General features: G+C 44.9%; 2 protein-coding genes across 5 annotated transcripts in view; one reads left to right on the forward strand and one right to left on the reverse strand.

Annotated features, from left to right (window-relative positions):
• LOC120556827 (low-density lipoprotein receptor-related protein 1-like) overlaps window positions 1-24,495 on the forward strand; it is a 98,686-nt gene that overhangs the window by 70,014 nt on the left and 4,177 nt on the right. For 2 of the 4 annotated variants that reach the window (XM_039796560.1, XM_039796562.1), the window contains exons 31-83: window positions 1,319-1,413; window positions 1,521-1,670; window positions 1,858-1,998; window positions 2,235-2,360; window positions 2,496-2,627; window positions 2,797-2,931; window positions 3,297-3,426; window positions 3,566-3,692; window positions 3,802-3,953; window positions 4,070-4,194; window positions 4,393-4,767; window positions 8,887-9,076; window positions 9,190-9,394; window positions 9,587-9,815; window positions 11,160-11,285; window positions 11,553-11,681; window positions 11,771-11,890; window positions 11,998-12,111; window positions 12,205-12,354; window positions 12,624-12,746; window positions 12,853-12,969; window positions 13,386-13,514; window positions 13,648-13,770; window positions 13,883-14,023; window positions 14,797-14,984; window positions 15,075-15,258; window positions 15,338-15,423; window positions 15,526-15,645; window positions 15,830-16,017; window positions 16,489-16,694; window positions 16,803-16,991; window positions 17,083-17,234; window positions 17,323-17,416; window positions 17,525-17,641; window positions 17,741-17,860; window positions 18,495-18,617; window positions 18,791-18,916; window positions 19,006-19,122; window positions 19,821-19,927; window positions 20,025-20,157; window positions 20,254-20,376; window positions 20,479-20,601; window positions 20,753-20,893; window positions 20,987-21,124; window positions 21,231-21,350; window positions 21,886-22,151; window positions 22,269-22,450; window positions 22,549-22,655; window positions 23,041-23,160; window positions 23,323-23,499; window positions 23,619-23,759; window positions 23,848-24,021; window positions 24,257-24,418. In XM_039796560.1, the coding sequence (XP_039652494.1) occupies window positions 1,319-1,413; window positions 1,521-1,670; window positions 1,858-1,998; window positions 2,235-2,360; window positions 2,496-2,627; window positions 2,797-2,931; window positions 3,297-3,426; window positions 3,566-3,692; window positions 3,802-3,953; window positions 4,070-4,194; window positions 4,393-4,767; window positions 8,887-9,076; window positions 9,190-9,394; window positions 9,587-9,815; window positions 11,160-11,285; window positions 11,553-11,681; window positions 11,771-11,890; window positions 11,998-12,111; window positions 12,205-12,354; window positions 12,624-12,746; window positions 12,853-12,969; window positions 13,386-13,514; window positions 13,648-13,770; window positions 13,883-14,023; window positions 14,797-14,984; window positions 15,075-15,258; window positions 15,338-15,423; window positions 15,526-15,645; window positions 15,830-16,017; window positions 16,489-16,694; window positions 16,803-16,991; window positions 17,083-17,234; window positions 17,323-17,416; window positions 17,525-17,641; window positions 17,741-17,860; window positions 18,495-18,617; window positions 18,791-18,916; window positions 19,006-19,122; window positions 19,821-19,927; window positions 20,025-20,157; window positions 20,254-20,376; window positions 20,479-20,601; window positions 20,753-20,893; window positions 20,987-21,124; window positions 21,231-21,350; window positions 21,886-22,151; window positions 22,269-22,450; window positions 22,549-22,655; window positions 23,041-23,160; window positions 23,323-23,499; window positions 23,619-23,759; window positions 23,848-24,021; window positions 24,257-24,418 (7,808 nt within the window). The remainder of the gene's footprint in view (window positions 1-1,318; window positions 1,414-1,520; window positions 1,671-1,857; window positions 1,999-2,234; window positions 2,361-2,495; window positions 2,628-2,796; window positions 2,932-3,296; window positions 3,427-3,565; window positions 3,693-3,801; window positions 3,954-4,069; window positions 4,195-4,392; window positions 4,768-8,886; window positions 9,077-9,189; window positions 9,395-9,586; window positions 9,816-11,159; window positions 11,286-11,552; window positions 11,682-11,770; window positions 11,891-11,997; window positions 12,112-12,204; window positions 12,355-12,623; window positions 12,747-12,852; window positions 12,970-13,385; window positions 13,515-13,647; window positions 13,771-13,882; window positions 14,024-14,796; window positions 14,985-15,074; window positions 15,259-15,337; window positions 15,424-15,525; window positions 15,646-15,829; window positions 16,018-16,488; window positions 16,695-16,802; window positions 16,992-17,082; window positions 17,235-17,322; window positions 17,417-17,524; window positions 17,642-17,740; window positions 17,861-18,494; window positions 18,618-18,790; window positions 18,917-19,005; window positions 19,123-19,820; window positions 19,928-20,024; window positions 20,158-20,253; window positions 20,377-20,478; window positions 20,602-20,752; window positions 20,894-20,986; window positions 21,125-21,230; window positions 21,351-21,885; window positions 22,152-22,268; window positions 22,451-22,548; window positions 22,656-23,040; window positions 23,161-23,322; window positions 23,500-23,618; window positions 23,760-23,847; window positions 24,022-24,256; window positions 24,419-24,495) is intronic. The other 2 variants (XM_039796561.1, XM_039796563.1) reach the window with 1 other exon arrangement.
• LOC120556828 (delta-type opioid receptor) lies at window positions 4,766-8,018 on the reverse strand. Its single transcript, XM_039796564.1, has one exon. The coding sequence runs from the start codon at window positions 6,546-6,548 to the stop codon at window positions 5,517-5,519; it is 1,032 nt and encodes a 343-aa protein (XP_039652498.1). The 5' UTR covers window positions 6,549-8,018; the 3' UTR covers window positions 4,766-5,516.

Genomic DNA, 24,495 nt, shown 5'->3' on the forward strand with positions numbered 1-24,495 from the left:
CCAGTGCCTCTGTCGCTTTCTGTCGCTATTTTTGTTCCAGTGTTTATCTTAACTTCCTGGCCCGTCCTGCCTTGTGTAACAAATGTCCATTTCTCTCCCGTCTTCCCCCTTGAAACCTCATCCCCCTCAGCTCCCCAAACAGAGCCTGGCCTCGGCTTCTCCTCTTACCAGCAGAGCAGAGACAGATCATCTGTATTTATATATTCAGTTTTGTCCTGCAGGAATATGTGTGCTATTGAGTATTTGAGGTGGATAAAGAAAGGATATTTTCTTAAGAAATGGCTCTGCCTCCTTGTGTTTTTTGTGTACTCCTACCTTTCTTTCAAAGACTTAGCCTACTTAAGCAGGGGAATGTTTCCGATTTGAGCATTGTTGGCATGGGGGAAAATGAGAAGCAGATGCTGGATCCATATAATGGGGCTGTCTCCTCCTTCTGGCACACAAACACACTGCCCAGAATACATGCAGTGGGTGGGGGCAAAGAGAGTCGGAGAGGGACAAACTCAAAGTCGTGTGTGTGTGTGTGTGTGTGTGTGTGTGTGTGTGTAAGTGTGAGCGTGCAAAAACATAAGAATGGGGGCGTTTAAATGCCTCCGAAACTTTATTTAAAGATGTGTTGACAAACAAATGAAGGGTGTGGTGGATGTTGTGGGATTTAACAGGAATTGGGGGCAGAGGAAAGGTACCCTTTAAACATAGATTACACACAGTCTAAACACAGTGACACCCAATCACATTGTCCTGTATACTCATACATACTCATACTGCATGCGTGTGTGGGTGTTAGTGAGGACTTTGACCAGTTTGAGGAGCAAGGGTCATTTTTCAGCTGCTGAATTAAAGTGAATCTCTACAGCTATATTTCTGCTTCACCCAACCCAACCATGGCCACACATGTAAAAATAACAGTTTAAACGCAGCAGCCCAACAATCAAGCAACAAAAGTAATAACATAACATAGTCATAACAAACATCACACGATAAAGCTTTAAAAGATTTTCAGCTGTTCCAGTTTAGTTTCAAATCAATCCGGTTGTTGTAAGATTTCTTCGAGATTTAAATGAAAGAGCAGATGTGAGATGGATTGGCTTTACTGCGACAGGAAGTTCAGACAGCAAATTGATTGCGTCAAATCACTTCTTAATCCTTTTTTGTCAATAAGAAAGCCCCTGCAATTTTGCCATACACTGAGCAATGAGGTTTGTATTGTGAAGCTCGTGAGTGATATTCTGTGGCCTATTGACTGCGTTTAGCAAACAAGTTAAATTAGGATGTGCTGAAAATAAATCAAAGTTCTCTCTCTGCCTGCCTCTTTCAGGAAACTCTACTGGACAGATGGGGACAACATCAGCATAGCCAACACAGACGGCAGCAACCGCAGTGTTCTCTTCACCAGCCAGAAAGGCCCTGTCGGTGAGTGACGCGTTCTGTACAGTACCTCTTTGTGTTACTGCGTGAGAGAGAGCGCACCCTAGTGACAAGGCAGGTCATTACACGTCAGCTCTCTCTTTGTTTTCCAGGTCTCTCCATTGACTTTGACACTGACCAGCTGTACTGGATCAGCTCAGGAAACAGCACCATTAACCGCTGTAAACTGGACGGCTCTGGACTGGAAGTCCTTGAGGGGGTAAAGGGCAAGCTGACCAAGGCTACTGCTCTGGCCATCATGGGTACGTCTCCAGAAATATGCCATGTCATTTTAACCAGCGATGTAGCTCAGCCATGCCATATGATAACTTGACTGTGTTGCATGTGTATGTCTGTGCTTTTTGAACTGTTGCTCTGAGTTAGGTAAAGGGTTCTTCCGGTGTTAGGTCTGAGAGTGTTGAGCCTCCTGTCGTGTCTCATACCCTTCAGGAAACAAATTGTGGTGGGCGGACCAAGGAACTGACCAGATAGGAACCTGTGACAAGAAGGACGGCGGCAACTGGAAAGTCCTGAGGAACAGCACTTCCCCCATGATGCACATGAAAATCTACAATGAAACTGTGCAGAAAGGTGAAGGGCTGGCAGCCATATGGCAACTTCTTCTCAGCCTGTGCAACATTTGTTTGGTTAAATATGTTAAAAATAAAAAATAAAATAAAGAAGGAAAATATGACCTTGTCTCGTTGAAGGTCTGTTTTGCTTGCTGCATGTAGCCTGTTTATCTATGCCAAAGCACGTCTGTTTATGTCTCTGTAACCCCTCTTTGATTTGTTTTGTGTATTTGTTCTGTGCTTTTGTGTTCCCAGGCACCAATCTCTGCAGCAATAACAATGGAGACTGTTCCCAGCTGTGTCTCCCCACCTCCCCGACCACCAGAGCCTGCATGTGCACTGCAGGATACAGCCTGCGCACAGGGCAACAGTCTTGTGAGGGTATGGCACATTCATACACATAACTTGTTCTTGATTTAGCCAAATTTCGGGTTCAAGAATTGATGAAAATGATTAGTGCGTGCTGCAACACAAACTTTTCAAAGGCTCAAAACATGGAATTATATTTTTTTGTAGGTGTTGGCTCTTTCCTGCTGTACTCTGTGCATGAAGGCATACGTGGTATTCCTTTGGACCCATTAGACAAGTCTGATGCCTTGGTACCAGTGTCAGGCACATCCCTGGCTGTGGGCATAGATTTCCATGCTGGTAAGACATTTTTGTACAACATGTGCCATGTTTTTTTTTTCTCTCAAATGCTAGATAAGGAAGGTATTTTGTTTCTTAGCTAAAATAAAATGTAGTATGTGTTACTATATAAGGGTATAGAGGGGTATATGTTCAGCCCCTTTCTAACATGTTTCACTTGTTTTCACAGACAATGACACTATCTACTGGGTGGACATGGGCCTGAGCACCATTAGCAGGGCCAAGAGAGACCAGACCTGGAGAGAGGATGTGGTCACTAACGGCATTGGCAGGGTGGAGGGCATCGCTGTGGACTGGATAGCAGGTGAGAGACTCCTCAGAAGTGTAAAAAAAAACATAGTGTACATGACCAAAATTGCGGAATTCAAGCAGCATCTATCATACATACTGTACTGATAAACTGTTTCACTTTTGCTGTGAGGGTATCTATCATCCTTGCACAGACTGTCTGTTACCACACAGTAGGAAGGGAGATTAATTTAAAGCAAGGTGGAGGACCCATTGTACTAGCTGAGAAAACAGGAAAGAGATCCGCAAAGAACAGACACAGAGGAAAAAAACAAGGAAATACAGTTTTATTATTTCTTAGGTCATTGAAAGTCACTTTAAGTGTCAAAAAGGAGGTCAAACACGGCTGGAGCATCATTGTTTCTCCTCCGACTTCTACAGGAAACATCTACTGGACGGACCAAGGCTTTGATGTGATCGAGGTGGCCAGACTGAACGGCTCTTTCCGCTATGTGGTGATCTCCCAGGGCCTGGACAAGCCTCGTGCCATCACCGTCCACCCTGCGAAAGGGTGAGAGGAAACAACACTCCAGTTATTAGTGTAGCTGTCTGTAACTTCTTCTTCTGTCATCGCTCTCATTATTGATTACTGAGGAAGTTGTCTCTGTGCTTCGCTGTGTTTGTGTGTATGTGCGTATGTATGTGTGTAGCTACCTGTTCTGGACAGAGTGGGGCCAGTACCCCCGTATTGAACGGTCTCGTCTGGATGGCTCTCAGAGGGCTGTCCTGGTCAATAACAGTATCAGCTGGCCCAACGGTATCTCCATTGACTATGAGGTGCAGTATAACCGACTATTCTCGCATTTATATCACTATGTTACAGTGCAGACAGAGTAGACGCTGCATCACAACCTTATCTCAACCATTTCTGTCTGTGTGCATGTAGGAGAGTCTGCTGTACTGGTGTGATGCGAGGACAGACAAGATTGAGCGCATCAACCTAGAGACTGGAGAGAACAGGGAAGTGGTGCTGGCCAATAACAACATGGACATGTTCTCTGTGTCTGTGTTTGAGAGCTACATCTACTGGAGTGACAGGTCAGATATACCCCCACCCCCCCTCATTTATTACTTATTTATGAGTGATCAGTCTTAATATTTTACTCATCTAAAAGCTTCATTTTTGTTTAATTTCTGTTTGATTTTCAAACCAGGACACATGCTAATGGCTCCATAAAGAGAGGCAGCAAGGACAACGCCACAGACTCTGTGTCTTTGAGGACTGGTATTGGAGTGCAGCTCAAAGACATCAAGGTTTTCAACAGGGCCAGGCAGCAAGGTATATACCGGTTGTTTATTTTAATACTGTAAAAATGTCTGCTTTAGGTGCAAAAGATGAGCATTGTTCAAGGAATTTGTATTTTTTTTTCAAACCAATCATTTATTAAATACTTCATGAATGTCACATAACATTTTTTGTCCAATTTCATGTTTAACTTTGACAAATTATTCCAAATTATTTCATGTCTGTGTACAGGAACAAATGTGTGCAAAGACAAAAATGGCGGTTGCCAGCAGCTTTGTCTTTTCCGTGGCAACGGACAGCGGACATGTGCCTGCGCCCACGGCATGCTGGCTGAAGACGGCTGCAGCTGCCGTGACTATGATGGCTACCTGCTTTACTCAGAGCGCACCATACTAAAGAGTGTCCACCTTTCCGATGAAAACAACCTGAATGCACCCATTAAACCATTCGAGGACCCTGAGCACATGAAGAATGTCATTGCACTCACTTTTGATTACAGAGGAGGTGGAGGAAAGGGTGCTAACCGTATCTTCTTCAGTGACATCCACTTTGGTAACATCCAGCAGATCAGTGATGACGGATCTGACCGCAAGACTGTGGTAGAGAGTGAGTATTCCCACATCTTGTTTGTGTAAACCTTTTTTTTTTTAACAGCCTTTTTGTCTTTTAACAATCAACCTCCACCCAGCTTATGTCATCATTGGGAGTGTAGATAAACAGAGTATCTACAATGTATTTCCCCTCCCAAAGTTGATATTGGGCCTGTCATCAGTCAATAGTCTTTTCTGGTTCCTCCACTTTTTAGTGAATAACAAAGAACTTCAGTTGTAAACATCAGACCCAAAAAAAACACTCCCAATGATCTAAACACAACCAGGAAGCTATTCTGAAGTTGTAGCCAAACTCGAAACAAAAGGAAAGCTTTGAGAACAAAGTACAAGCATTCACCTTATCTCAGCACGACAAAACACAGGTGTACGTTAATGTTTTACCAACGTGTCTTTACTGTAAACTGTTTCACAAGGGATGCATGATTCAGAGTTGTTCTGTCCGTGTGGAGCGGCACCTCCCAGCACTACCGGTTTGATCTTCTTGTGCAATATCCAGGCTACCAGTTAGTGTTGTTAAGAGGCACAGGTGTAGCATGTTGCCTGCTCTTTTGAGTGCTGCTGTTTTGCCTTGTTAAGTAGACTTTCCTTGCGATTGTGTCACTTTTCTCATGTGAGTCTTTCAGCAAAGCAACTCAGCTTAGTGATAATAGTTTTATTGTAACTCCCAGTAGCCAGGATTTACCCAGTGTTTGAGTGTCAGGTGTTCAGTTACAGTATACTGTTTCAAGCTAGTTATTGATACTGTCAGGCAGCAGCCAAAGGCACACCAACACTGGCTCTTTGCCCTCTCCTCTTGAACAGCCTCAGTAGGTCTTGTCTGAACTTTTGGGACATCAGTACATAGAGGATGGGGTTCATCACCGTAGAGGATGTCGCCATGACGCGTGCAAATATGCCAAAGGGGCCGTAACGTGGTGATGCGCCAGTAGCCCCTGTGATGTTATCGGCCAATAAGGCCAGTGTCAGGCCGTAGGATGGCAGCCAGCACAGGGTAAAAGCCAGCACCAGCATGGCCGATGTCTGGGTCACTCTGCTCTGGTAGCGCTCTACTTGGGGGGCCCTGCCGGCATGCTGCCTCCCCCACAGGAACCTGTAGATGCTGCCGTATGCCACCGCAATGGTGACAAGTGGAAGCAAGAAGGCCACGAGGAAGTGAAACAATCCATAGATCAGCTGGTCTCGGTAGGACTGGAAAGCAAAGCAAGCAAGGCCATCAGGGGCTCGCTTTGGGGTTGCCACAAAGCGAAAAACCAGCTGGGGGGTAGCCAGGCAGCAGGCCGGGACCCAGATGAGCGCAGCAGCTATAGACACCCGGCGAGGGGAGAGGAGGCTATAGGCTCTGGCAGGCTGCACCACAGTCAGATAGCGAGACACAGCCAGCGTGGCCAGTGTGAAGGCACTGGCTGAGGACGAGGCTGATCCCAAGAAGCCCAACAGACGACACATGGCGTCTCCAAACGGCCATCTCTGCATGGCTATGGCAACAGTGTGGAAGGGAAGCATGGAGAGCAAAAGCAGGTCTGCAACGCTCAGAGCCAGCAGGAGGACGTCAGTTCCTGTGCCTGTCATGGAGCTTTGAGGGGACTGTCCAATGCGTCCCACCCCACTTCTCCGCCTCCCACACAGGATCACCATCACCATGGTGTGCCCGCTAACTCCCAGCACCAGAATCAGTACATCCAATATCGGGACCAGGACCTGCTCCACATTGCGCAGCTCAGTGTCACTGCCATTCCCCAGCAGTTCCTCTGAACCTGTAGAGTTCGACAGCAGCATTCTGTCTTCAGTTATGGAGATGTCACACTGTCACCGTTGGCTTTTGGTTGAGTCAGTTATCCCAAGCCGGTCATAAAACTACTGATAATAAATGTAGGAATGATTACTCATGCTGTGGGTCAATAGCAGTTTACTCAGAAATAACAGTGTACTGATTTCCAATAACTTCCCTAAAGGTTGATGGTAAAATGTACCAATACCTGGAAATGGATGTTTAATACATGAATAAACACATACACACATATTACATACATCCATGTTCCATCTAACACTGTGAAAATTATTCTTCCTTTGAAACACAATGTGCCGTATGTGAATCAAGCCACTCTAGTCCTCGCAATCAGCTCCACCTCTGATTGGCTGGGGGCGGTAAATGCGTGAAATAGCCTCTGACTTCTCCATTGAACTCAAGACACTCCTGATTTCTTAGCCGCTGGGGTTTCCATCCATATCTTGTTAAGAGCGTTCAAGTGTTGAGAGCAAATGCTGTAGATTGTGTTACTTCCTGTCACCTCAGAGCAGGCGGCTACTCCACATGACATCTCAATCAGGCCCGTACTCAGCAGTCCACAATCAGCCTCACTCCTGCCTCCATGGAACAGATCACAATCACAATACAGTTCTAGCAGAGGAGGAAACGAGAGGTGAATAGCTCAACAGTAAGAGGGGATGAAGCAGAGTAAACGGCAGGTGAACTCTGGACTGATTTTCATAGAGCAGGCGAGAGATAGGCTGACTTCCTCTCTGTGGGAGGGCCCAATGAGGCCAAACACAGTTTTTTTCCCAGGGTCCATTGTTTCTGTTCATTTTCTGAAAGGATATGTATATTTTCTACAAGTGTTGTCCCTCCACACATGTATAAAACACACAGAGATATGGTACATACAGAGAGAGAGACAGAGTGAATTAGTGTTTTCCTTCAGAAATCAGTGTAATTATTTACTGTCGCTCTGATAGCAAACATGAACTGCTTACTGCAGATAACTGCAATAAAGAACTATTAGGGTCACTATAACTACCTGAGCTCAAGAGCTGTAAATTCAGCTCATCTGTAGTATTGTAAACAGCAAGTGTCAATGTACAGGAACCCAGATAGGCTTAGGTCAACAATTGGAAGATAAACAGAACTGAAAAGCAAGAATTTGAGTAGAGAGTGCTGCAGGCTACAGATTTACAATTCATTAACAGCACCAAGGAAAGAGGAAATAGGGGAGAATGGATTTCATGTTGCTCCTCATCGATTTTTGGGACACTGATTTATGAGCATGAGAGGCAGAGGGGAGTTGTTTTTGCATTGCATGCCTTCGCTCGGCTCTCCAGTTGCTTTGCTTCATTCACAGTCTCCTCACATGAGGCAGACAAATGTTGATTCATGTCCGCCGCTTTGCACTGGAGATGTTGAGGTGTAGTGTTAAGTGTCCCACCTGGTGGTGAATCTCACTGATCCTCTGGCCCGAGCTGATAGAGTGAGATCATACCCAGCCCTGGAAAAGGCCGCTGTAATCATTAGACCCTCACTGTTCCATTGCAGTAACATTAACAAGAAGGCGACTATTACCAATTATTTGGCATTGGAGGGATCTGATGTGGGTGTTTTCAAATTTACTCTTCCTGAAGTTAGGGGTGTGTGTGTGTGTGTGTGTGTGTGTGTGTGTGTGTGTGTGTGTGTGTGTGTGTGTGTGTGTGTGTGTGTGTGTGTGTGTGTGTGTGTGTGTGTGTGTCTGTGTGTGTGTGTCTGTGTGTGTCTGTGTGTGTGTGTGTGTCTGTGTGTGTGTGCGACTGTGCACATTAGTATTATATTAGTATTGTTTCTCACCAGCAGAGCAGCTGTTCTCTATCTGCCGTTGCAGAACTTTGTGTTCCTCCATCTTGGCTGACTCTTGCCTGTCCTCTGGCCTCTGTGCCGGCAAGGAGCTCATAACCTCTTACTCATTTCAAGGCTGTGGAGCAGAAAAAATAACTTTTTACTCCTCATCTGTTGATGAGGTAGTGCAATGGAAAGTAATAAGCTAGGCGGGAACTGTTATTGTGACCTTTTTAGTGAGCTATTTGTTGGATAAAAGCCCCGAATCACACTGTGTTCTTGGTCATTAATACCAAGCTGTCATGTCCATAGCCCTGACTCTGTGCTGCCCCGCAGCAGTCTGCCAGCACTGAGCTGCTGCCAGACAGTCCACATTTGGCCTTTTAACACAGAACTGGGATTGACGTGCTTCTTTTCCTTACCCTCTTTTCTCTTCTGTCTTCTCCCTTCTATGTGGTTTGCTTTCTTTTCCCCTTTCCACTGTTGTCTGTGTTTATCTCCCTCTCTCCTCTCTATTCCTTTATTCTTGTTCAGATGTCGGCTCAGTGGAGGGCTTGGCGTACCACAGGGGCTGGGATATGCTGTACTGGACCAGCTATACCACCTCAACCATCACCCGCCACACCGTGGATCAGAGCCGCTGGGGTGCCGTTGACAGGCACACCGTGGTCAGCATGTCAGGAGATGACCACCCCAGAGCCTTTGTTCTTGATGAGTGTCAGAGGTTAGAACTAATACATTCATTCACATCACACCTTTTTGCATTCAAAACTATTTCTCAATTAGGTAAAAAAATAAATTCACATGCCCATTACAGTTTTTCATTCTCTCCTGCAGCCTCATGTTTTGGACCAACTGGAATGAGCAGTCTCCCAGTATCATGCGTGCCACACTGGCTGGTTCCAACGTCCTTGTGATCATTGGCAGTGACATCCGAACCCCTAACGGCCTGGCCATAGACCACCGCGCTGAAAAACTTTATTTCTCTGACGCCACACTGGACAAGATAGAGCGCTGCGAGTATGACGGCACTCGCCGCTACGTGAGTGACATACACACTCACATGCAGACACAGGGGGTGCACATCATGCTGCATAATGACAACATTTGTACAACAGTATGATTGTACTATGGGGTTGCCTAATAACAATTTGTTTATCCTTTCAAGTTTGTTGCAAGGCTGGAATTTCCTGAATGTATGAGGTCATGACTGTGGCTGTGCTTCCCCCTGCAGGTGGTGTTGAAGAATGAGCCGGTCCATCCATTTGGCCTGGCCGTGTACGGTGACTACATCTTCTGGACTGACTGGGTGAGGAGGGCCGTGCTTCGGGCTGACAAATACACAGGAGGAGACATGAAGGTGCTGCGTGCAGACATACCTCAGCAGCCAATGGGTATTGTCGCTGTGGCCAACGACACCAATAGCTGTGAGTTGTTACGCAGTGAGGGATCCAGCTGTTTGTGTAAGTGTGTGTGTGTGTGTGTGTGTGTGTGTGTGTGTGTGTGTGTGTGTGTGTGTGTGTGTGTGTGTGTGTGTGTGTGTGTGTGTGTGTGTGTGTGTTTGTGTGTGTGTCATGTGTCATGTGTCATTACTGCATTTGAAATACATAATTTTTTAGGACTGGGTCATATGGATAAAATCCTTTATCACAGTGCAATTTTTTGCAGACAAGAATGCCTATTTTTGGCTAATCAAGCTAATGAAATACCATAGTCAAGGTACTTCATCACATTGGTGCAAACATTTCCATAAAAGTAATATAATTAATAATAATTTAAAAAGTAAAAGGTTTGAAATTTATAGCAAAATCTTTGGCTGTGACAGATTTATGTCATGCAGTAGCAGCGTATTGCACTAAAATGCATCTAAACCATACATACAGCACATAGCTTTGACTAGTAAAATGTATCAACACCACTTTTTACATTAATGATATGTTGAGTGAGCATTTGCTTGGTAGAATTTCAGGTTATATCTTGAAATGTCATTGCAGCACAGAATATGGTTTCTTGGTTAATAACATCACGGTAGCCATTACAAATCAAACTAATTATTTGAAAGCTTTTAAAATGGGATTTTTTTGAAGCAAGTGTACTTGAATACACACAAACACATGCACAAAGATGCTTTTCTTCTCCCTCAGAGCAGTTAAAGAGGTGAAGTAATGAGTTGATGAGTTGCAGACATTTTACAGAATGGGCCCACTTGACATTCACAACCCCAACATCAGCTCTATATCACCACAGACACACACACACACACACACACACACACACACACACACACACACACACACACACACACACACAAGTGCCTGCTGAATTGCTGTTCTTCACTTTAATCCATACTTCTCCGTCTCTTTCTCCAACTCATCTAGTTGTACATCTCCCATTGTCTGTTTCATTTTAAATCAATGCAACCCTGCGTTTTGTTTCTTTACCGTATCGTCAGTCATCTTCTCCCTCAAGTTGCCTCGTTCAGTAAACTCTCTCGCACTCCAATACCCACAGCGACCTACAAGCCGTAAGCCTGTGGTAATAGCTGCAAATCTCATTTAGATTGAGTCGCATTGAATTATGCCTTCAGCGGAGGTAGAGCCATTGCCACATTCACGCAGGCGTGTCTGTCTGCTGATGTGGATGGGGTGGTAGGGTTTGCTTGTCTGTCGGGAGGGAGGGTGTATGTGGAAATTCTTAGCTAACTCACTCGAGTGTGTGTGTGTGTGTGTGTGTGTGTGCGTGTGTGTATATAAATACTTGCATGTTTGTGCGGCTAACCTTCTCTAACTTTCCTTATCTCTAAATAGGTGAATTCTCTCTGTGCCGTGTTAACAACGGAGGATGTCAGGACCTGTGTTTGCTGACCTCTGAGGGAAGGGTCAACTGCAGTTGCCGTGGCGACAGGAAGCTTTTGGAAGACAACACCTGCATAGGTAATACAAGACTCATAAAAAATGAATGAATCATAAAAAACTAAATTTTGGCTTAAAAAAAACGTTGGATGCAAGAGAGGTGATACCATATAAATATGTTATCTTTTGCACACTATTTTATTAAAATATTTTAATAAAATGTGTTTTAATCAAAAGACTGAGATCAGGCTTTAAATGGATTTGAATGAACACTGAAGATTTCCCATGCTGCATGCCTCGGGGGTAAGCAACTCTTCCTAAGTGCATTTTTCTGTCTTTGTCTCACAGCCCTCAACACTACATGTAACAACATTGATGAATTTGAGTGTGGAAACGGAGATTGTGTTAACTACACCCTGACTTGTGATGGCATGGCCCACTGCAAGGACAAGTCTGATGAGAAACAGTCCTACTGTGGTTAGTGGAATCTTTCTCTCAGTCAAAACCATATTCTCATTGCTGACATTTGTAATTTGAGTCTGTATCATTTCCTGTCTGGTTCTCAGCCAACCGTGTGTGCAAGAAGGGTTACAGGCGGTGCGTGAACGGCCGCTGTGTGGGGCATAGCTCCTGGTGCAACGGGCAGGACGACTGTGGAGACAATTCCGATGAGGTCTTCTGTAACGGTGAGTCAAGTCTTCTGATTAAACAAGTTATTCCCGTCTGCAGTTATAGGACATTTTCACATTATATTCTACCTACACATGCCGTCTCTTGTTTTTGTGTTTGTCAGCCACATTGTGCACAGCCGATCAGTTCCAGTGCAGAGATGGAGGCTGCATCTCCAACTCCAGCAAGTGTAACCAGAAAGTGGACTGCGAAGATGCCAGTGATGAGATGAACTGCAGTATGTTCGAATGATCTGATTCATTCAAATTAACTAGCAAACACTTTCTTCCAGTCTACGGTATAAAGTAGGGCTGCTCTCTTTTTTTTTAAGCTGCCACGGACTGCTCCAGTTACTTCCATCTGGGAGTGAAAGGAGTAGCATTTCAGAAGTGCGAGTTCACCACACTCTGCTACGCCCCTTCCTGGCTGTGTGACGGAGCTAATGACTGTGGAGACTTCTCAGATGAAAGAAATTGCCCAGGTATTTTCTCACAGCTAAATGTACATGCTGTATTTAAGGAAAAGGTCATATTATTTTTCCACAGATGGAGTAGAGCAAGAAGTCCAATTTAGATTATTCCAAATGGAACAAAAACAACGAATATTTTCATCCATTAAATTGTGGTTTGGGTGAAAATTCTCCTAGAAAAAAACATTGCTGTGTAAATTCAATTTTGTATTTCTCTCTTCATGCTGGCTTAACTTTAATGTTTTATTTTTTGACTTGCCACTTTTCTATCACTCTGCCAGGGAGCGGGAAAACAAAGTGTCCAACGCCTTTCTTTGCCTGTCCAAGTGGACGCTGTATCCCAATGAGCTGGACGTGTGATAAGGAGAATGACTGTGAGAACGGCGCCGACGAGGCTCACTGTGGTAAGTTTAAATACTAGAGCCCAAACAAGCTGAAGTGCAACAGACCGTTACTTTGTTTTGGCGCTTGTATTTTGCACTTCTTTAAACATTCTTTCTGGACTTCTAGATAAATTCTGCTCAGCCTCTCAGTTTGAGTGTGGGAACCACCGCTGCATTCCCAACCGCTGGGTGTGTGACGGAGCCGACGACTGTGGTGACAGCAGTGATGAGGACAGCAAGTGCAGTGAGTGTTGGGCACAAACCTTGAGTGAACACAAATACAAGAACCATTAGCGCTAACATATATATGACCAAAGATATTTTTTTACAGCAGTAGATTCTGTGGAAAAAAATTAACATGCATTACATTCTCAAACTTCGAGCAATCCTCTCATTTGTGGATGCAACAATACTAACTAAAGCTGTAATTCAGCTGGTGCAATATGGACTAAAACATGGGCATGTATGCAACGAATTTAGGTTTTTGTAATAGCTTTAAACAATCATTTTTATGTTATTATTAACAATAACTTAACAGTTCCTATTCTGCCTCTGAAACATTCTAAAAATATAATTATCTGATTATTTGCAGTATATTCACAAATCCTTAGGGCAAAGAAAGGCATCAAAATCCTCTTCAATGACCTCTTTTCATCACAGAGTCCAAAACCTGCAGTCCAGAGGCGTTCCAGTGTCCTGGATCACATATGTGTATCCCTCATGGTTGGAAGTGTGACGGAGACAAAGACTGTCCTGACGGGGCTGATGAGAACGTCAAAGCTGGCTGTGGTGAGTGCAGGCTGGGGTTGGATTTGATCAAAATAAGAACATTTTAATAACCCAGTGAGACAAAGAAAGACATCCATCTGTACTGTACGGGTATATTTACCTCATTTACTCACCAAATATTTTTATGTCTCAGTGTTCAACAACACGTGCAGCAACAATGAGTTCATGTGCCAGAACCGACAGTGTATCCCCAAGCACTTTGTGTGTGACCATGACAACGACTGCAGCGATGGCTCAGATGAGTCCCTGGAGTGTGGTGAGTGAAACCATGCCCTCTTATTCCTGACGGGGAGATGTAAAAAGCTCTCTCCTCCTCCTCGCTCTTAACAAGTTTAACTCCTTCACCCTTGTGCCGTTTCTCGCTGCAGAATATCCAACATGTGGACCCAACGAGTTCCGCTGTGCCAACGGACGCTGCCTCATCCAGAGTTCATGGGAGTGTGATGGAGACTTTGATTGCCATGACCAGTCAGACGAAGCCCCCAAGAACCCACACTGCAATGGCCCAGGTTCGATCCACACAGCCACTCAAGGAGCACTTTACGTTTTTTATCTAATTAGTGCATTAATTGACTAGCCTAGAAATCTAGACGCACCCTAGCAGCAGCATATGTAATTTGCAGCCAGGGTCAGTCTAGCAACTTTCTATTGGCTTGCCAGCTGGAAAAACCAAACTCTGGCCAGGCCAATCACATCGTGTGTGACTCTGGAAGACTTGGAGTTAAGTTTTTCTTTAAGAAAAGAACAAAGAAGGGCACTGAAGTCATTCTTAAAAAAGGAAGATGTATTTGGAGTTTTGCCGCCCGGATACGGCAAAAGTTTAATCTATCAACTAGCTCCGCTACCTTCTTCGTTGCTCTGTCTGGTTGTAGCGCTATCCTATTGCGTGCAGTGGTAATTTGAAAGACAACCGTTTAACCCGCCCCTCGTATTGAGCCTTGCCAATGGTGAGTTCCCAGACCCAACATCTTGATGTGGGTCTGGCTTGTCAGGCTATTAAATGACATCAGTTTTATGTAAATGTGGACAAACCACGTTATAGCACATACAGCAGATCAACAGTACAGAAAGCTAACATGGAGAAGGCACATCCAGTATAATGTTAATGTACATAAAAGTCATTGTGTCACCGATGCTTGTTATTATATTTTTGGCAACTGGAAAGCACTCTCAACAGCTGTGACTGAAATTGATTCCCGAGGCTCTGAAATAATGTCAGCCACACTTGTGGACATTTTCTCTTCATTTGTTTCTCATTCCATTGCTTTCTTTCCTTCCACAGAGAAGAAATGCAACGACACCGCGTACGCCTGCAATAATGGAAACTGCGTCAATGAGACATTGCTCTGTGACCATAAGGACGACTGTGGCGACGGCTCCGATGAGCTGAACTGTTTTATCAACGAGTGCCTGAACAGCAAACTGAGCGGCTGCTCCCAACTCTGTGAAGACCTTAAAATAGGCTTCAAGGTAAGTGAACACCGCGTAATGTTGACTTTAGCTCTCCAGCAATAGCATGCCGTGTTTCTTTACCTGCTTTGTACTTTGCTCCGCTCACAGTGTAGATGCCACCCTGGCTTCCGTCTGAAAGATGATGGGAAGACCTGTGTCGACATAGATGAGTGCACAACCACCTATCCCTGCACACAGCGTTGCATCAACACACACGGCAGCTTCCACTGTCTGTGTGTGGAGGGTTTCCAGCTTAGCCCTGAAAACCCCACCATATGCAAATCTACCTCCGGTAAGAAACATGACAAGATTAATTACATATTGGAACTGTAAGGTAAATCCACTCACGTATGACGTCTCTCTCCCTGCAGATGAAGAACCCTTCCTGATCTTTGCCAACCGCTACTATCTGAGGAAGCTTAATTTAGATGGCTCCAACTACACACTGCTCAAACAGGTGAGACTTGCAGATACAGTACATCCTTTTGAAGTGCTTAGAAATCCTGCAAACAGGGGTTAATCGCGGGCCCAGACTGATGCAGCTCCTGTACTTTGACAGGGCTTGAACAATGCTGTAGCTCTGGATTTCGACTATCGCCAGCAGATGATTTATTGGACAGATGTGACCACCCAGGGCAGCATGATCCGACGCATGCACATCAACGGCAGCGATGTTCAAGTAAGTGTGGATAGCGGACAGTGAAATGTGCTGATAATACCTTTTTGATCATTTAAAATGATTGATTCATCCTCATTTGTATGCATGCTTGTGCAGTGGAAACCCAGGACAAATAATTCAATTCCTCATTGTGAGGCAGATTATATATACACAAAGAAGTATATACCGCTTGCTCATTTGTTAGGTCCTTCATCGCACATCACTCAGCAACCCAGATGGTCTGGCAGTCGACTGGGTGGGAGGAAACCTGTACTGGTGTGATAAAGGACGGGACACTATTGAGGTGTCGAAGCTGAACGGAGCGTACCGGACAATTCTGGTCAACAGCGGCCTGAAGGAGCCACGTGCTGTGGCTGTGGACGTACGCTATGGGTAAGAGTGATCTGGGTAAAACAAAGTGTAGCAAAGATTTTAGTGAGCATGGAAAGTTTGTTTCAGTCTGTTAGAATGCCAGAAGCATGTAAGCAGGTAATTAAAAAAAAAAAAATCCAGCTCCTCTGGCACCACCTACAGCCTGTAGTGCGATTTGCAAAAATCCACTGCTCCCTGTTCAGATGCACCAATCAGGGCCAAGGGGGTCATTCTCCGTTCTCTCGTTTTGGGCTTTAGTGGAAAGGGGGGAGGGACTGAGAAGTTGTCGATGTTCAATTTTTTTGGCTAAGTCCTGCCAACTCGTTGTCAGTTACATACAATAAATGTATATTAGACTGATTTTTAATTACTGCACTTTTATGATTTTTGCAAAGTCATTGTTAACAATCGAGACAATCTGGAACCTAATGGATGTTAAATTATGATTTGTTATGAGCAATTAACCAAACTAATACAGCACATCCCTGACAGGTACTTATACTGGTCAGACTGGGGTGACACCCCCCACATAGGAAGGATCGGGATGGATGGCTCCAACAGGAGTGCCATTGTGGAGGATAAGATCACCTGGCCAAATGGCCTCACGCTGGACTTCATTAATGACCGCATCTACTGGGCCGATGCTCGAGAGGACTACATCGCATTTGCCAGCCTGGATGGAACCAACAGACACACAGGTTACAAACACACACACACACACTCATACACTCATTTGGAGTGTCTTTGTGCATTTTTTCCAGTTGTTGTTACTAACTTACTTGTCTTTGTGTCTGTGCTCCCCATAGTTCTTGTTCAGGATATCCCCCACATCTTTGCTATGACTCTGTTTGAGGAGTACATCTACTGGACAGACTGGGAGACAAAGTCCATCAACAGAGCTCATAAAACACTGGGAGTCAACAAGACCGTACTGATCAGCACCTTACACAGGCCGATGGACGTCCACATTTACCACCCATACCGCCAACCTGAAGGTAAAACCAAGTCACTTGTCATTCACAACCACTTGTAAATCTTCATCTACGTCCTGGACCCTGTCAGATTCTACATTTCCCTGTTGTATAGTGGCCAACCACCCATGCCAAATCAACAATGGAGGTTGCAGTAATCTGTGTCTGCTCTCACCTGGAGGGGGGGGCTACAAATGCGCTTGCCCCACTAACTTTTACCTAGCAGCTGATGGCAAACAGTGCTTGTCCAACTGCACTGCAAGTCAGGTGAGCTATCATGCGGCTATTGTTTTAACCTATATTAAGACATTATTAATTTCGAAAAAATAAATACTTTTCTCTTCTGTCCCTTCAGTTTGTTTGCAAAAATGACAAGTGCATTCCATTTTGGTGGAAGTGTGACACTGAGGATGACTGTGGGGACCGCTCAGATGAGCCTGAAGGCTGCCGTGAGTGATGATTGTAGCCTGACTACAATAATCATGATAATATAGCATTGTTGCAGTGTGTTGTTTTGTTTGTTCTGGTTAATAATGTGCTGTGCTTTGTCACCGTAGCTGAGTTTAAGTGCAGACCAGGCCAGTTCCAGTGTGGTACAGGCATCTGCACCAACCCAGCCTACATCTGTGATGGGGACAATGACTGCCAAGACAACTCTGATGAGGCCAATTGCGGTACATGCACATACTCAAACTTACAGAATTTAAATCTTTTTCTTAGGTGTAGCCATAATAACCCATATCCTCCTTCGTTTGTTGTCTTTTTGTTCCCAGACATCCATGTGTGCCTGCCAAGTCAGTTTAAGTGTACCCACCCCAGTCGCTGCATCCCTGGCATCTTCCGTTGCAATGGACAGGACAACTGTGGAGAGGGAGAGGATGAGAAAGACTGTCGTGAGTCCCTTCTAGTTTTCTTGAGGGAGTTTCCTGTTATTTTTCAGTATTGCTCTGCTAGTGGCAGTGCCTCGGGGTGGTGATCTTGGTACAGTATGTCTGTTTGTCTGTCGTTGGTCCAGAGCAAGATATCTCTACAACTTTAAACGTGACAAAATTTTGTCCCCACCGAATGAACCCTACTGTTTATAGTGAACCCTTTGACCTTTCCTCTATCTCCCCGTAAGCCACAATTTCCACGTATACTGTTCTCAAAAACTAATGAGCAAATAGGAAATTGTTCATCATTGCTAAACCCCCCTCAGGCTCAAGATGATCTCTGTCCATTTTGACCTTTCCTTTAGCAATACCCTTAGGCCATTTGACATTTGCTGAGCACGTTCATCCTCCACAGAGGGAGAGCACATAAACTGTTCTGCCGTGCCAATCTTGTGGTCAAAATTTTTATTTTAGCACCTTTAACTGCAAGGGTGCAATATTAAAAAGCAAAATCACCATTTCATGACGTAAATGCATATTGCAGTCTCTAGGGTCCACTAGCAGGACTTTAGCGTTTTAGTCATTTTAATTTGTGAATTTTTTGAGATAGCAGTTCTTCTGTATTTAGTGGAGTATCTGTCTGTCTCTTGTGCAGCGGAAGTGACATGTGCCCCCAACCAGTTCCAGTGTGCCATCACCAAGCGCTGTATCCCACGGGTGTGGGTGTGTGACAGGGACAATGACTGTGTGGACGGATCTGATGAGCCTGCCAACTGCAGTAAGAGGCAGCTTATTATAACTGTACAAAACAGAATTTAAATCTGTTTCTTAGGTGTACCCATAATAACCCATATCCTCCTTCGTTTGTTGTCTTTCTGTTCCCAATGAATGAGCCTGTATTCCAATGTCTGGTGTCGGTGCGCCTAATCCATTAAATCCTCTCTATTGCAGCTCAAATGACATGTGGTGTGGATGAGTTCCGCTGTAAGGACTCGGGGCGCTGCATCCCGGCACGCTGGAAGTGTGACGGAGAGGATGACTGTGGAGACGCTTCAGATGAACCCAAAGAAGAGTGCGGTAAGGACAGAGTGGTAAATGAAGAAAGAAAGAAAAGGAAGTCGGTAATGGGGCCACGCCTGTACTTATCATGTCTGTTTGGTGCTCAGATGAGCGGACATGTGAGCCGTACCAGTTCCGCTGTAAGAACAACCGCTGTGTGCCTGGCCGCTGGCAATGTGACTACGATAATGACTGTGGGGACAACTCTGATGAAGACAAGTGTGGTAGGTTCCCCTCTGTTATTCTTACTTTGCTGCTCGCTCACACAGCCACAACCGCATATCATTGTCTGTATGAAAGCAATCATTTATAATATCATATGAGCTCTACTGTAAGCAAAACATTTCAGATGCAGCTACAGGGGTAAGCAATGTATCACCTTTCACTGTGTGTTTGTCTGTTATATTTACTCAACTACACGCATGGTTGAGACTTTGATTTCTTTTTTGCGTTAATTAGTTCTGTGGCCATTTGCACATCTCACATCATTTCATGTCTATTTTGCATTTCACACTGGCCTGTTGATGTGAGGCAGAGGTAGGTGTTTGCACAGTTTCAGCTCAACCATCCACAACCTCAGCTACCCAGTCCTTTGTGTGCCCCTCAGCTTCTCTTTTGTGCTGTGAGCCTTTTCCTTCCTTTTCAATCCCACTAGTTCCTCTAGCTCCTCTACTTCGTAGAGTACAAAATGTTGCACCATCCCCACCTCTGTGCCCCATGAGTTAATCCCGTAATATGAATAAACAGCCTTATTTTATTCATGTACGTGTGGCTCTCAACCGAGCACCTCTTTTTGCAGTCTGCTCTATTCCCACCTTTCTCTTCTCTTTCCCCTTCCCTTGCGCCTCTCCTTGCTCCTCTCCTCTACTCCTGCTCAATCATCCTCTCTCACCCTTCTAAGTTGTCTTCTCTCTGTCCTCAGTGCCTCGCCAGTGTTCGGAGAGCGAGTTTTCCTGCACAAATGGCCGCTGCATTGCGGGGCGCTGGAAGTGCGATGGGGACCACGATTGTGCCGATGGTTCAGATGAGGTATTGCTCGATCCCCATCTGCTTCCTGATTGACATTCTGCTTCGGAATTTGACACACTAGAGGCACTAACGAAAATGACTCTTTGTTTTGTTCCAGAATGGCTGCGATGTGAAGTGTGACAGTGATCAGTTCCAGTGCAAAAACGGCCATTGCATCGCCATCCGCTGGCGCTGCGATGCTGATGTTGACTGTTTGGATGGCAGCGATGAGGAGAAATGTGACAGTGGTGGTAAGGAACACACTCTTATTTTCTCCCCGGATACTTGTGTATCAGCAGCGGATGTTATGCATCATTCATTCCTCCTCTCTCGCCGCCGTTTTTCAGTGGGTAGACATTGCCCCCTGGATGAGTTCCAGTGCAACAACAGTCTTTGTAAACCCCTGGGATGGAAGTGTGACGGCGAGGACGACTGTGGAGACAACTCAGATGAGAATCCAGAAGAGTGTGGTAAGAGTCACTGTGATTCGACACTATTCCCAAGGACAACTTGATACCTTGCTTAAATACAGTCTACTCTCTTTCTTAACGTGTCTCTCGTTCGGTCCCTAGTTAAATTCCAGTGCCCGCCCACAAGGCAGTTTCGCTGTCATAATGATCGTGTATGTCTGCCTTTATCAAAACGCTGTGATACTGTCAACAACTGTGGGGACAACAGCGATGAAGTCAACTGCCGTGAGTTTGTTTACTCTTGTTTGTTCTATCTATTTAATCATTTCTTACTAGCTCACTGTACAAGTTACATTCACAATTCAAGAGCGCATTTTGTTTAGGACTTTAAATGGTGGCTTGGGATGACCTTTCTGTGAACCCTGTTCTCCTCCAGAATTGCCTCCTCCCACACCAGTATGTCAAAAAGATGAGTTCCAGTGCTCCAATGACCGCTGCATCAGCTCTGTCCTGCGCTGCAACTACTTCAATGACTGCGAGGACTATGGTTCTGATGAAATCAACTGCAATAAGAAAGGTGTGTTGTGTTGTAGTATAGATGTCTTGATGGCGGTGTAAATTCTGTTTGGTTGTCGGTGTGAATGCATGCGACCTGTTCCTGTGCTTTCAGACACGGTGCTGAATGACTGCCGCAGTAACGGGACAGTGTGCGGAGACGGAGACGAAGCTCATTGTGTGGTGAATGGCACCGACTCTTTCTGCTCCTGCAAACCCGGCTTCAAGTCCAATGGACGTAACAGATGTGAAGGTACATTTCTTTCTCTGCCCTGGCTCCATTTTGCACTGCTCACTTTGTGCTCATCTGCTCTCGAAGACTTAAAACTATGTGTAATGTGTATCATGTGGCCTCACAGATAAGAACGAGTGTAAGCAGTTTGGTGTGTGTTCCCACATCTGCAACAACACCAAGGGTTCCCACAAGTGCAGCTGCCACAAGTACTTCACCAGAATCAATGATACCTGCAAAGCTGATGGTGAGTACTTCCATGCTTATGCAAGTGTGGTGTATTTTGTAGCGATGCTGCATTGCTGTGTGGAAAGGAATCCGTCGACACTGTTTCTTGATTATAAAGGTTTATTTACATCAAAGAAATCAGCATCATGTACAAGCCCTGCAGAGCTTGGAGAGCGACAGCTACCCAGATTCTCAGTCACTCTGAGGTTCTGCTGTTAACACATGGTATATCTATTCTTCATAACTTAGGGTGGGTTCGATAACTGACCAATGGCTTCATGCCAACTGGCTCTATCTCAACATCCTGGGGGCCCATTGATAATGCATGCCAGATGTGTCCTGTGGCCCTTTTCCTATAGAAGTATCCCCCAAAAGTAGAGCAAAGTTCATCACTCCTAGCTACATATAGATAGTTCAGATATGGCCTATATACAAATTATAGAATGATCGGATAAAATAGGATGACAATACACCTCACAAGCGTATGTATGTACTCTGTATTTTGCTTACCTGGCTTCCATTTTCTCACATCTCATCTCCTGTGAATCGCCCAGCTCCGCGCCAAGTGCTCTACATCGCTGACGACAGTGAGATCCGCAGCCTGGACCCTTCCATGCCAAACTGGCGCTATGAGCAGGTCTTCCAGGGCGATGCCAACGTGCGCATTGATGCCATGGACCTGCATGTCAAGGCAAACCGCATTTACTGGACAAACTGGCACACAGGGCGTATTTCTTCCTATGATTTGCCTTCTTCCTCCTCCTCCCCAAATAGCAACCGCAACCGACGCCAAAGTGAGTCGAGGGTCACAAACGTGGAGGTAAGTGTGTATATATGTGCTTGTACTTATGCATGCATATGACGTAAACACAAACAAGACAGGTGTGTGTCCAATTTTGAAGGGGTCTTAGTGCTGTTTCTCTGTCTCTTTGTTTAGATCCCTGATCTGAAGATGCCCCGTGGCATTGCTGTGGACTGGGTGGCAGGGAACTTGTACTGGACTGACTCTGGTAGAGACGTCATCGAGGTGGCCCAGATAAGTGGAGGGCGCCACCGCAAAACCCTCATCTCCGGCATGATCGATGAGCCTTATGCCATTGTAGTTGACCCCCAGAGAGGGTGAGCGGGTCTTGGGAGCCAGGGGGAAAATTAGCTACTTGTAGAAAAAAAACAAGAATGCAAGTGGTACATTTTTACCATTACATTTTCTTCATTAGGAAAATGTACTGGGCAGACTGGGGGAACCATCCCAAGATTGAAACAGCTGCTATGGACGGAACCATGAGAGAGACCCTGGTGGAGGAAAACATTCAGTGGCCAACTGGTAAAACATGCACACACATACATTACATAAGTACTTCTCCTTACAGGGTTACAACAAGGTTAATTTTTGTTTGTCATGTTACAACACACAGTTGCACAATGACATTTTAATTGTAGCCCCTTTGAGCTAGATACACAAAGGTTGTATATACACATATTTTATATTTAATCAAATGAAATAAAATAAAACAATATATACAGTTACTTATATACAAATCTTTATATACATATATACCTAGAGAGACTTTGGTTTATGGTAGGAATGAGGGTAGTGGTGAAGTGTGGAGGATGAGGATGAATCATCTGTTTTATACTAAACACAAAGTGTTAAGTCTTTAATCTTCCTACCTTTTCTAACTCTGCTCTCTCTCTCTCTCTCCGTATAGGTTTAGCAGTGGACTACTTCAACGAGCGTCTGTTCTGGGCCGATGCTAAACTCTCTGTGATCTGCAGTGTGAGGCTGAATGGCAGTGATGTGGTTGTGGCTGTAAACAGCATTAAGAACAGTTGAGTGGCACACACTGTTATTCATACATGTTGTTGTCCATACTAATGATCAGTCTCTTTATTAGTCAGGCAATTTTCAAGTGGGTGGACAAGACAAAAATGTGTATTTTAGCATGTGTACTGTGAAGCTTCCATAACACATCTCCTCTGTTTCTACACAGAGCTCAATCACCCCTTCGGCATCGATGTCTTTGAGGACTACATCTATGGCGTCACCTACATGAACAACTACGTTTTCCGAGTGAATAAGTTTGGCAAAGGCCCCATTGAGAACCTTACAACTGGAATGAACCACGCCACAGATATAGCATTGTATCACCGCTACAAGCAACCTGAGAGTGAGTAGAAAACAGACACATCTCAACAGCAGCTCACTGAAACAAAACCAGTAAAGAAGAGAGGACTAAAGCAGGTATTTTCTTTCCTATTTTTTTAATACTGGTTCTCTCTTTGTCAGTGACTAATCCCTGCGACAGGAAGAAATGTGAATGGCTGTGTTTGCTGAGCCCCAGCGGACCAGTCTGCATCTGTCCCAATGGACGCACTCTGGACAATGGCACATGTGTGGAGCTGCCCACTCCCACACAGTCTCCTATCTGTGAGTAAACACACACCTCCACATACAGAACACACACACGCATAGGCAGAACTCATTTTGAATGACAGAAAAACTTTTTCATCTGCAGCTCCTCCCAGTGGTCCCTGCTTGGTCCAGTGTATGAATGGTGGCAGCTGTTTCCTAAATGCCCACAAGCAGCCCAAGTGTCGCTGCCAGCCTAATTATGGAGGAGATCGATGTGAGATTGACCAGTGCAGGGACTACTGCAAGAATGGAGGCACATGCACACCTTCCCCTACAGGTAAGATATGGACATTGCAAGCTGTTTTTTTGGCATGTGTTATTTATTTTAGCTTGTACAGTATAAGTAAATATGGGTTAAATGCAACGTTTAAATAACACTATACAGGCTAAAATAAGGCTTTTCAGAACACATTTACGTTTCTGTTGGCCCAGTAATATGATACATTCTTTCTCTCTCATCATCCCTTAAGCCTTCCGACTATTTATCCCTTCATATGTCTTTTGTTCCACAGGTTCTCCTACCTGTCGATGCCTGACAGGCTTTACAGGGCCAAACTGTAACCTGCACACATGTAAAAATTACTGCAAAAATGGTGGCAACTGTACCGTCAGCACTGGAAATCAGCCCACCTGCAGCTGCCCTCCTGACTTCCTGGGCGACCAGTGCCAGTACAGTAAGTGTTGTTCCCACTAGCTAGCCGGCATGCAAGCTTAAAAATGCTCAAACACTTTTGTTGCAGTCATAGAGTAT

The sequence above is a fragment of the Perca fluviatilis genome, chromosome 4 (genome assembly GCF_010015445.1).
Source record: "Perca fluviatilis chromosome 4, GENO_Pfluv_1.0, whole genome shotgun sequence".
Taxonomy (NCBI): Eukaryota; Metazoa; Chordata; class Actinopteri; order Perciformes; family Percidae; genus Perca; species Perca fluviatilis.

Bases quoted from the DNA above. Each gene is read 5' to 3' on its own strand.
- LOC120556828 (XM_039796564.1), bottom strand. From the start codon at position 6,548: ATGCTGCTGTCGAACTCTACAGGTTCAGAGGAACTGCTGGGGAATGGC.